This window comes from Perna viridis, chromosome 2, assembly GCF_037379345.1.
Source record: "Perna viridis isolate PV_CMFRI_1.1 ecotype Kerala chromosome 2, ASM3737934v1, whole genome shotgun sequence".
NCBI classification, from domain to species: Eukaryota; Metazoa; Mollusca; class Bivalvia; order Mytilida; family Mytilidae; genus Perna; species Perna viridis.
In genome coordinates this window covers 6,792,113-6,804,623 of record NC_142446.1, presented here as the reverse complement: position 1 = coordinate 6,804,623, position 12,511 = coordinate 6,792,113, and the positions used below count along the sequence as shown (strand labels likewise).

At 30.2% G+C, this 12,511-nt stretch overlaps 1 protein-coding gene across 16 annotated transcripts in view; it reads left to right on the top strand.

Annotated features, from left to right (window-relative positions):
• The window catches only part of LOC148623477 (kinesin light chain-like), a 52,018-nt gene that overhangs the window by 30,895 nt on the left and 8,612 nt on the right, over positions 1-12,511 (top strand). For 11 of the 16 annotated variants that reach the window (XM_088565303.1, XM_088565298.1, XM_088565295.1 and 8 more), the window contains 7 exons: positions 2,148-2,249; positions 3,345-3,428; positions 4,501-4,590; positions 5,911-6,010; positions 8,174-8,223; positions 9,691-9,758; positions 11,872-11,980. In XM_088565303.1, coding sequence (XP_088421429.1) covers positions 2,148-2,249; positions 3,345-3,428; positions 4,501-4,590; positions 5,911-6,010; positions 8,174-8,223; positions 9,691-9,758; positions 11,872-11,980 — 603 coding nt within the window. Of the gene's footprint in view, positions 1-2,147; positions 2,250-3,344; positions 3,429-4,500; positions 4,591-5,270; positions 5,361-5,910; positions 6,011-8,173; positions 8,224-9,690; positions 9,759-11,871; positions 11,981-12,511 lie in introns of all 16 variants that reach the window. The other 5 variants (XM_088565301.1, XM_088565304.1, XM_088565289.1 and 2 more) reach the window with 2 other exon arrangements.

The window sequence follows — 12,511 nt, the reverse complement described above, 5'->3', positions numbered from 1 at the left end:
GTTGGATTTAAAGGGTTTTCCCAAATGTTTTAACAATTGGAGTCAAACTTTTATTTGTTAAATTTCATATTTATAGTTCTTTGACCATGGACCACTATCATTTTCATCAGAATCTTCTCCTGTGTAAATTATTTACTCACAGTGTCAAAGCTGTATCAATTTAAATGTTGTGTTCACCCTTGTCCAGAATGTTCAGGGTTCAACTTCTACATTCATATCAAGCTGTACCCTGTGAACATTTTTATTTTTGTTTGCAATTGCAAATCAAGTTGGGATTCACTCTGTCCATGTATTTCTGTATGTTTGCCTATTATAATCATTGAAATTATTTGAATTTTGGTATGCAGCATTTTATTTACTTATGTTAACTTCTGTTAAGGTTTGTGTGTGGTATAGCTACATTTGTTCTTGCCTTCCAAAACTTAACACAAAAGGAGGTTTTGAAAACAAATTCAGTGATATTAAGTTTTGTTTAATAATGTGTAGTACACTTCATTAACCCACTATTCCTAAAAAAAAGATCTTTTACCTCTTACAATATATACTTAAAAAATGAATCAGTCTTATAGTTTTATTGCATTACAGATTTTTCTATTGATTAGTGGGGTGTTTTGCTTATGGTTGCTTTATTATTTTGTTAGTTATTTTATTGGAGAATGATTGTATGATGCAGACATTGCTTGACAACTAAATGCTGTAATCTTGAGGCATGATGGCTAAAGTGAAATGGTCCTAAAACAATATGAAGCTGGGGTCATCAGCATCAGTGTTGTCATCATCCGTAGACACTTGGTTTTTGTTTGATAACTTAAATATTAGTTACTGGATCTTGATCAAACTTGCAATATTTCAACCAACAAAAGGAAAGTTGTTATTGAAATTTTTAGGTTGTAGCCCATACTGTTTTAGAATTAAGGGCCTAAATGGGACCAGAAAAGCATTTATAGAATTATACTATACTACTCAAGTACAGTCAAACATTGGCTGGAACTCATATGGATCTCTATGAAATTGTTCCACAAAAGGAAAGCTGGTATTGATTTTGTGGGTGTGACTATAACCATTTAGGAATTAAAGGCCAAAAGTAGGCCAGAAACAAGCATTTTCTGAATGTTAATACAATAATTTTGTATAAGTATGCATTTGGTATGTCTAAATACACCACTTTCATGTTGGTCAGAATATTGTCTAACATTTAATCACAATCCAAAATAATAGCTGTATCAAGTTTGAATAGTGTGTCCATACTTGTCCCAACTGTACAGGGTTTGATGTCTGTGGTCATATCAAGCTGGTCTTGTGCAGTTTTTAATGTAATGTAGACCACTTGAAATCAGTATCAACTGTCTATGATGGGTTTGTTCTAATCATTTTTTTACCAGTTTGAACTATTTTATGTTATTTTTATTTTGTGCATGGAACTGTATTGTATGCTGTAGCTTAATGTGCCTTTATACCATACAACTGGTAATTTTTGCAAGTTGGTGTCAATATATTTATTTTTTGTGCTTAATCAATTTTTGCAGTATTTATCAGTACTTCGATTAAAGTTTACAATTTTTAATTTTTGTGGTTTTGTGGTAATTGTGAAATTTTGGCAAAAATTAAATTGCCACAAAAGATTTCCAGTAATACGGTATTACATTTTTGTATATATTATGTACCATGACTGTGTAAGGAATTTTGTATATGATTTGAAAATTTGTTTCTGTCATATAATGGTATGCAGGGTCATCCCAGTCTTGTATTGGTCATCCTTAGAGACTTTAAGTATTAATGAATTTATCGCCATGAAAAAAATCTCATTTCCATTCAATGCAGGCTTAGATTGATTTATGGGGCTATAAACAAGCAGTTGGTTATGATCTGTTTATCTTTTTTCTCTGATTTTGAAAGGGATTTTTTAAGTTCATAGATATTGATCTGATCTGGCTTTTATGGAAATGTTTATAATTTTCTGTTGTATCCTTAATAGATGATACAAACATTTATATTGTTTTGATTATTTTTATTTATTTTGAACACTACTACTCATAACACTAGTATAGTAAATTGAAAAAGTTTTTTTTTTTAAACTAGTATTATAAAAGATAAATATAAACCTTGATGGTTTTCTTTGAGGATAAAATAATGACAACTTATTGTAGGTTGCTGCTACGTTAAATAATTTGGCTGTGTTATATGGAAAGAGAGGGAAATACAAAGAAGCTGAACCTTTATGTAAACGTGCTCTAGAAATCAGAGAAAAGGTCAGTTAGTCTTCATTTCGACAAATTATTCAAAGGGTAGAGGGGTGATTGTTCTTCCTACTCAGCTCAACAGGACTTAAAGGTCCAAATGAGCTTATGCCATCACCTCTTGTTATATAAACTTGATGTTCTGCTCAACTGCATGAAAACCGTTTGACTGGTTTAAACCATTGGCAGAAATTATGTATGGAGACTCTACAAATGATCAACTTTTCATATGAGTAATCAAACAAGATAGACACCAGAGAATTTCTAAGCTTCAGTTGTCAAAGATCAACTCCCTTTAAACATTAGACTTCATGGTTGTGAACAAGCCAAAGACAAATGTTTGAATCTAGTATCATTGTGTAGGTCAATAAAAATGACATATTGAAGTTGTTAATTGAGATCAGTTTTGACATGTAAATTATAATAGGATTACAAATGTATGTGCATTGGGACTAGATAAATAGATTGAAATTAGGAATACACATTGTCTCGATTAAAGAAATATATGGGTAGATTTTGGGACTTCAGAAAACAGTAAGTTTTGACAGAAATCCAGTTTACTCTGGCAAGTTCCATCAGCTGTAAGTTAAGTTAGTTACATAATTGTCAACAATAGTTAGTCAATGCCCCCTGTTTTTTTTTTTTTTTGGTAAGTTGTTGGTGTTCTTTTCATCAGTTTACTTTCTCTACACAGCGGAAAAAGTCTATGACAAAAAGTATGTTATGTTATGTTTACTATAAATGGTCCTTGATTTAAACATTGGTCATATGATTTTTGCACTAGCTTCTGAAAATACTGTTAAAATATCAGTAGCACTTTATTTCTTTAGTTTGGGAAACAAGTATACAAATTCATTTTATCAATTATACAACAACTGTCAGAGTCTCAAATGGTAAATAAGATAAATTCAGAAATTTAAATGCAATTTTATAATTTTTTGACTGAAATGCAGCTTTGATTCTACAGCATTGTTACATCAGTAAGTATATCTAAAAAGATAGGCATACATAGCAGGCATTTCAGGGTGCTGTTCAATATTAACTTTATGTGCATAGCAAGACAACCCATGCAAATTTATGTTTAAATGATTAAATGTGTAATTACAGGTACTTGGTAAAGATCATCCTGATGTTGCCAAACAGTTAAATAACTTGGCTCTATTATGTCAAAACCAAGGAAAATATGAAGAGGTAATCTGTCATATATCAGTATACAAATGTTGAATGGTCATCTCCGGGACAGCAAATTTTATTACATAGAGTTACCTACTATTACTTCAAGCAAAGTTGAAGGTAAAAGTTGGCATTTAAGAGTAATAAATTTACTGTTCCCCAATGAACAGTTGACAAATGTTTTATCATCATGAAATATTAAATGTATTAATAATCGTGCATATCTGACTTTAACTTGTTTGACAATAAACCCAGAGAAGCCATGAACTTTGATAAGCTAATGAAAAAAAAAGCTAGAAAACAAACATTGTTAAAATGCTACATGCAACCTTGATTTATTATAGAAAAAAAATTCTTAGATGAATCATTTAATTTATGAAAATTTCCTTTATTTGATAGAAAATCTCATTTTTAACAACATTCTTAGGTGTTAGGCCACAAAAAAAATATGTTAGTTACTTTACTTTCTCCTTTAAGTTTCAGATAAGTCTTGAAATGTATAGAAGATCTGAAGGTTGAGACCTTAAGTATCACCAGTGTCTCTGAGCAAGATGGCATACTGCTGATCCTTTCAGTCAAGATCTTCATTTATATACCTTATTCATGACATTAGCGTCTTTATCTTTTTTTCATCGTTTATACATTTTAGAGCATGTCATTTATACTATAATGAAGACAAATGAACACCTAAACAGTGAAATTAGTGGCATATACAACTGTTTCTTTCACTGGTGAAAGTTCTTTCTTAAATAGAAATATCTAAATGTAAATTGAACTTGCAAGTAAAGTCTGTCATTAACAAATAATCTACCAGTCAATGACATAAAACTAGTCACTCACATGTGAGTAGAAATTATGAAGTAATTGGTCAGTGAAAGAAATTACAGGATAAGAATAAAGTATGACATAAAATATTGTCACTTTGATAAGTGGTAATGTTAATGAACAGTGAACTGGTAATGAAGTACCAGGTGAGTGAAAATAATCATTGTGAATCCCAAAATGTTCTTATAAAAATCATCTTAAGCATAATATTGGCCAACTTAGTAAAAAAGGATGAATCTCCAGTAGATTACTTTATGTGCTGTAGGTTGAGCAGTATTATCAGAGAGCTCTAGAAATATATGAGAGTAAATTAGGTCCTGATGATCCAAATGTTGCTAAGACCAAGAATAATTTGGTAAGATGGCTGTTGTGACTCGCTGTACTATACTTATTGGTACAGTGTGCTTGTTGCATGGGGAACATTTTATTGCCAATATTTTTCCTTCAGTTTTTTTGTGCCATTGCATGAGTTGACAGAAATGAAGTTATAAAATCAAGTAAAAGGGTGAACACTCAATTATTTACAATTTAACTTAAAAACCTTTATTGTTTTGGACAGATTATAAGGGAGACAATTTATTAACAGATTTTTATTAATCTGATTTTATCTCCATCCTTTTTAAGAGAAAATAAATTGTTTTCATCTTTTCTGTACATAAAACCCCTTATGGCTTATCTATCCATTTATTGGAGTCTATTCAATGATTCAGTACCATGACTAAATGAGTTATTTAGGTGTAGAAGATGGACCAGTTTCCCATTTCTCCATTGTGATTATTAAGATCTGGTATAAGGTATTCAATACAATGTGTAGATATGCAAAACACCAGTAGAGGAGGGAAAAGGAAGATTTCTTTGGCTGAATGAAAGGGTGGAGACAACTAAATGTGGACTTAGATAAAGAGACTTTTCTTGGAACCTCAAATCTGTTTTGTTATTTCATAATTTGAACTCATTGTAATGGCACAAAATCAGTACAAAAAGACTTATTTTTGCTTTGTTTATGTTTTTGTTTGCATGGCTATTTATTTCCAGGTTGAACATTATTATAGAAGAGCTTTAGAAATTTATCTGAAACGGTTAGGTCAAGATGACCCTAATGTCTCTAAGACAAAAAATAATTTGGTAAGAACTGTAATTCTGCTGTATTCTCTATCACAAGTATCAAGTAATTTTATTTATTGAACAAATTGAAAAATAGAACTTTGTGCATTTAAATAAAAGTAAAATATATCAACTTATTAAGGTTATTTGATTTGAAATATTGATAGGCAAATGATACTGATATTGATATCACTGTCTATAGGCTAGCATGATAATTTGATGCTGCTTTCATTTAAAGTAGAAAAAATTGCCTTCCATAGAATATTAAATTGGTGTTAAGATAATTACTAAAATTACCAGACTAGCAGGATAGTAACAGCTCAGAACTCTGTACTATTGACATTTGTTATACATTCAAAAGTGATGTGTTTTGAGATCCTGTTAATTATGATCTAATGTAAACAATAATTTGTAAGTTGTGTATTGTTTCTTTTGGATACCAACATTTACTAGTTAAGTCATATATTAAATTCAACTATTTTGTTTATCATTTAACTCAGAAAAGTTTTAGTATTTCATCATTCATTCCATATTTGAAAATCAGTGTAGGTTATTGACAATTCTATTCCAGGCATCTGCATATTTAAAACAAGGAAAATACAAACTAGCTGAAGCTTTATATAAAGAAGTTTTGACACGAGCACATGAAAAGGAATTTGGTAAAGTTGATGGTATGTTAATTGTATGTAGAGTTTGTTTTAGTTTGTTTGAGCTCTTTTCGTTAAATAGAAAAAAATTCTTATCAAGTTGTTATTGCTTAGAAAAGATTGATAAGGCTCCAGTTGTTATTGCTTTCCTTTTTGCCATAGGCCATAGATTATCTTCCAACTGTTTACAAAAATAATGTGTAAGTCGCTGAGGGAAAGGGCAACAAAAAGTTTGTGGTTATATAATGGTATGATGTTGTCATCTTTCATATATATAGACATATTGTTTCTAATGATTACTATAGGATTAAACAGCTATTTTCAGTCGTTTCATGCATGTATGAATGGATGTCGGAGCTCATTAAACGACCAAAGGCTGTTCATGTAATGTTTAGGAGTAGAGAGATCCATTCATACATGTATGAACAACTGAAAATAGCTGTTTAATCCTTTTAATTCTATCCCAACATTTGGGATTTATTTTTTTAATGTGTTGAACCAGTAAATGTATTTATAGAATCTAGTTCTGGGACAATTTAATTTTAGAGCGAATGTACTTGTAGTTAGATTTTAAGCATTTATTAGTTTCTTTCCCCAAGCTGAAAATTACTCTCTGTAAACAAACTGTACTGGTAAAATCAATTTGGATGTAAAAAACTATTCTTACAGCTATATTATGCAGTTTATGTTGTTGCCACACTCTTCTTGCAAAGACCTTCTTGACCAATCAAAAACGTCTTATAAGCATGAAGAATCTTATGATTAGAATTATTTGGATATAAATGTATGGATCTCCATAGAATTTTACCAGAAAAGAAAGGTTTCAATTGGTTGTTCCTTGATTTGCCCTTATGTTTTTGTGGACCAAACATCTTTGACCATGTTGCTACTATTTTTGTCGCACGACAATTTTGTAATTATGTTTTATCTAATGTTAAATTTGTATCATAAGTATTACACTATTTTTTTTCTAGTTTTTACATAAATTTTTTTTTTTTTAAGATGGTAAAAAAATGCATGTTAGCAAATAGGGGAGTGGGGGTTATCAAGATAGTGAACATTGTAGTTTTTATGCAGCCGCAAAAGTTTTTTCTGTCATTTGCGTCCATTAACTTTTAATAAAACTTTTCCATTCTTTAACTTTTAGTGCGTAGTTCCTCCTAGGATCCTGTAGTTTCGGAGGTTTTTGCTTTACGCCTTTAGAAATGAGTGCCTAAAAGGGGAAAAATAGGTGTTTGAAATTCTGTTTTGAAAATTTTTACAGGATAGGCTTATCTTTTACCATTTATAGTGTAAAGAGGTTCAAAATTCAGCCTGCCCCCCCAAAAAATCAACTTTTTTCTATATGATTCCTTATGAAACTACTGTCTCATATGTTAGATATCTCTTACAGTTTTCGAATTATAAGAGGTGAAATGGACCACAATAACAACAAAAAATCAACTTAAAATTTTCAGTCCAGTTTCACAAATTTTTTTTATTGGATTCCTGCCTGGGTTTTTCAATCGTATTTTAGATTTTTCTTACCTAAGGGGCCATGTGAGCTATTTCCATCACTTGGCTTCCATCGTCATTAACAATTTTTCAAAAAACTACTTAAACAATTAGAACCAAACTTAGTGTGAATGTTCCTTAGGGAATTTTGCATAGGAATGTTGTGGGGATTTTTGATGTGTCTAAATATAGAACTTCGGGGGTCAGTCAGAAGTTTTTCTCCACAACCATTAGGTTTAACCAAATTCTGTTAAGCCATATTTGAGTTATTACCCTTTTTCAATGTTTTTTTCGCTATTTTTTATTACTTTATAAAATTTTCTCCTCAGAAACTATTGGACAGAATCATTGAAAACTGATATGATTGATCCTTAGGTATGAGCATTAGGAATCTTTCACAAAAATAGAATGTTGCTTATGAAGCCAGGTGAGCAATTAAGGCTCTTTAGAGCCTCTAGTTCATTTTTGGTCTGATTTTAAAAAAAATTTATGAATTTTCACATTTTGTGCTATATTGTGTCAAAACCAATTGTTGTGTCCATATTGAACTTTAAATCCCTATTCTTAAGTGTGTCATAAACTTATATTGTGTCCACACATGCCCCAACTGTTTAGGGTTCGACCACTGAGGTTGTATCATGCTGCCTTCTCTGGAGCTTTTTATTTTTAAATTTGATTATTATTTTATTGTAGGTGATAATAAACCAATATGGATGCAAGCAGAGGAGCGAGAAGAAAATAAGGTAAAATTAAAAACAAATTTGTGTAAATGACAGAAATATGATCACAAGTATTAAAACATGTTTATCATATAGGCAATGAAAACAGAAATATGACCACATTTGGTATGTGATAAAGCATGAAAACAGAAATATGATCACATTTGGTATGTGGTAAAGCATGAAAACAGAAATATGATCACATTTGGTATGTGGTAAAGCATGAAAACAGAAATATGATCACATTTGGTATGTGGTAAAGCATGAAGACAGGAATATGACCACATTTGGTAAAGCTCAAAAACACAATTTTGATCATACTTTGAAAAGCATGAAAACAGAAATATGACAAATAGTAAAGCATGAAAAAAAAAAAAAAAAAAAAAAAATATGATCACAAGTGGGAAAGTGTGTTTATCATATACCGTATATTGGGCAATTTTTTTGGTGGTTTGAAAGGGAAAATAGCCAGTTAAATTTTCCCTGTGTTACAATTTCATGTTTTAATAAAACAAAGAATCCATGTATAATAACATCTTAACTTGAAATATGATTTCCAAAAAAAAGAAATTAACTTTACATTGACGATCAGTGAACCATGACGTGTAAAAATAAATATTGTCTTTTGGGCCAATGTAATGAGCATTTTAATTGGTCAGTAGTGTGGTGATTTGATTATTTTAATTGGTCAGTAGTGTGGTGATTTGATTATTTTAATTGGTCAGTCGTGTGGTGATTTGATTATTTTAATTGGTCAGTAGTGTGGTGATTTGATTTTATTCAGATGAATAAAGAATTCGTTAATAGCATTATGCTATATTTTTATTTCATGAATATGTCCATTTCTAGACGTTATCCATGGTAGTAAAGATGTTTAATTAAAGTCCTTCATGAAATGATATGTGTGATGCCACATGCTATCTTTTAATCATCTATAATTTGACTGTTTATTTCTCATCTGGACAAGATAGGTTATTTTCCACAAACTAACTTGGTACAGTGACGTCATTAACTTTTCAATTAATTCAAATAATTCCAAACTAAATAAATCTTTGATGAAGGGACAAACTTAATTTTGACTATACTCGACTTGAAATTAAATGATGTTTTTAATTTTTGACCAAGTTATGCTTGCATAATTATCTTTAGGGCAATTCGCCCTTGTTCATAAACTGCCCCAAAGTCGATACCTACTTAGGGTGTCATAATGTATTGCTAAGTAAACAATCTCAACCTGAAATTGCCATTTTGAAGTAGACTTTTTTAAAACAATGACCCAAGGGGAAATATAATATTATATTTTAACACTGTTTCCTAATGGATTTATCCATTTTGAAAGATCAAATACTCCAATTTTTAAAGGAAGTTTTAGTGTTATTTATGTTACTGCAAACAAAGCAAAAATTAAGACACATGCAAAAAAAAATGGATACAGAGTAGGTAATTATAATGTACTGAAAAACTGGTATTGGTCATTAATGTTTATTTCAGGGAAAATATAAAGATGGAACCCCAGCACCGGAATATGGAGGATGGCATAAAACAGCAAAAATAGACAGGTTTGTCATTTATTGTTGAATCAACTGTAACTGTGGTTTTCACTTGCCAATAGATATAGTGTGCAGATAATCCTGCTGTCATTTTCTTAAAAAATCATAAGTGTAAAATTGAATGTAAGTTATGATTTTACATTACTATTTAGTATTTTGATGTCATAATTTATGATCTGATTTTGCACTTAAAACTATTTGTGAATTTGATGCTTGAAGGCAGTTTAGTAGTGAAATGTGCTAATGTATATACTCGCCTATCAGTCCGAATTTTGGGTCTAAATTTTTAACTGGTGGGAAGGGATCCAACCTATAGATGAGATCTTGACTATGAACTAAAATTTTCAGCTTGAAAATGTCAAAAGCTTGATAATTGACATTAGCATGACACCAACATTGAACATGTAGCCAGACTGATGCCGTTTACCCCAATGTTAATTAAATTGTAAATGTCAGTTTTAGGAAGACTGTCTTCATTTTCTACCTTTTACAGCTAAGATATGATGCATTAAAAGAATATTTACTGTATAGTATTTTGCCACAATACTGATTTTATTCATATTTCCCACTCATCCATTTTGTGTATTGGTTTTTACCAGTGTACACTCATATAGACAAAAACCCAAAGGTGTTATAGAAACATGACCCAATAACATACCATAATTCGTGACAAAAGTTGAAATGATAACTCTTTTTATGAATTTCTTTTACTTTAAAATAAAACCTCTTAACTTACTGAAATATCTTCAAATGAGTTGTAAGAGTTATCATAAACTTTTTATTTTATTCTTTGTTGTTCACTATATTTATGATTTTAATTTGGGTTATTCGTTGTACCAAAATTAGAATGATTGAGCAAATGGCTGTATCAAAACTATCCACATGGCTTGTCTAGAATTGAATTACTGCTACTATAGAAGCAACTCTGGATTGGAATTATTTATTTTAATATTTATTGAAGTTATCAAAACAAACAGGTATACTCATTTTTGGTTTTTTGATCCTTCAGGATCAAAATACCTTATGTAACTGGTCCATCACTGGAACTTGCGTATTATTTCTGAACACTACACAAAAATATAATCCAAATGTAATTCCTTTTTTATCATTCAATACCTCTTTTATAACCAGTAATTATGTTTCTAGCATTTAACCAGCTCAGTAATATTCTATAATTTCTGCAAATAAAATTAAGATATAGTCTTCAAATCAACTCAAGATTTGAGGGACTCCTTTTTGGCCTTGACAAAGATATTGAATAATAAATTTACATTTAGGGAATTTATTTCTTGCAGTAATGTGTCTGGAAGGATAAATGTGTTTAATATTTTCGTCTTAACACACTTATAAGTTAAATTATCCATCCTATCATTAATATTTTACCATTTATGAACAGGAAGTGAAGAACAGTGATTTTAACTAAGTAAAATCTGATGTTAAGGAAATTATTTTCTTAAGCTGATATTGGTTTTATTTAAGTATAATTGTTATGTAGGATAAATACTCTGTTATTATAGCTTTAGAATGTAAATGCACATAAACTTTTGGATAGATTTTAAATTGGGGAAAAAGGTGAAATTGAACAAAAATTCGTAAATGTGTGTGAAGTTGGATCAGTAGTATAGGTTAACTTTTCCTACTGTTTTATTTGCAGTAAAATATGTTAATAGATTGACTTTCAGTTTATACATATTAAAAAAGGACAGTTCTTAATAGTATTTTAAATGCCATGTATGATCACAATTTTATTTAACATCATATAATCTTCGAAATTTTGTTCATGCTAAAGTTTTCACAAGAATCAAAAACTGCTAGTGCTATCAGCATTTTGATTATTAGCTCAGCTGGCTGAAGGTTAAATTTTTGATCCATCCAAAAACATGGCCGCCGTTACTAAAAATAGAACATAGTAGATGTCAGACAGTAGTTTTTCATACTTTAAATCAAAGGTAAAACTAGAATTGATTGGTGTTTTGTGGGCACCATGCTTACTTTACATAAATATAACAAAAATACTCGTTAATAAAGACAAAACATTTTTGAGTCACAATTTTTTTCTTGCCTCATTTCATAGGGCTGACCTCAACCCAAAATCACTTGGATCTTTTCTCTATAATTTCAGTCCCACAGTGTCTACTACACTAAAAAATTTAGGAGCTTTATACAGACGACAAGGAAAGTATGAAGCTGCTGAAACTCTGGAAGAATGTGCAATGAGGTCCAAGAAAAATGTAAGTTTGCTCAATATATGTTTTTGCATTTCTTTGTTGACGTAGTAAACATGTTTACAACTTTCACAATTTTCTTAGAGATAGAAGAAGTGAATGGAGTTTTCTTTATTTTAACACATTTAAAATAAAGATATGCCCTGCTTTTGTTTATTTTTTGGTGTATATGTATTTTTTGTGTTCTGATTATATTTATAAAAACAGCATTATAACCACAGTGATGTGAATTTTGTCTTAAATATTTTGCTTATCTGATAAGGTTGTACTTCATGTATATTTAGAACTTGTAGATTTTAAGATGCAAGTGCAATGCAAGACTTGTTTTAAATGTGTAGATTTTATTATCTTTTATCTGAAATGTAAATAATTATGTACTGTATGAGTTACATGGAAATTAAAAAGTACACTTTCGTTGTGTGATCAACAATATATAAATACTCTGAATATATCTACTCTATAGAGTATCATTTAGACTGGAAGGCTGGTTTTGGTATGCATTTGTCTTATTGTATTTGTTCCAGATTATTTCTCTGA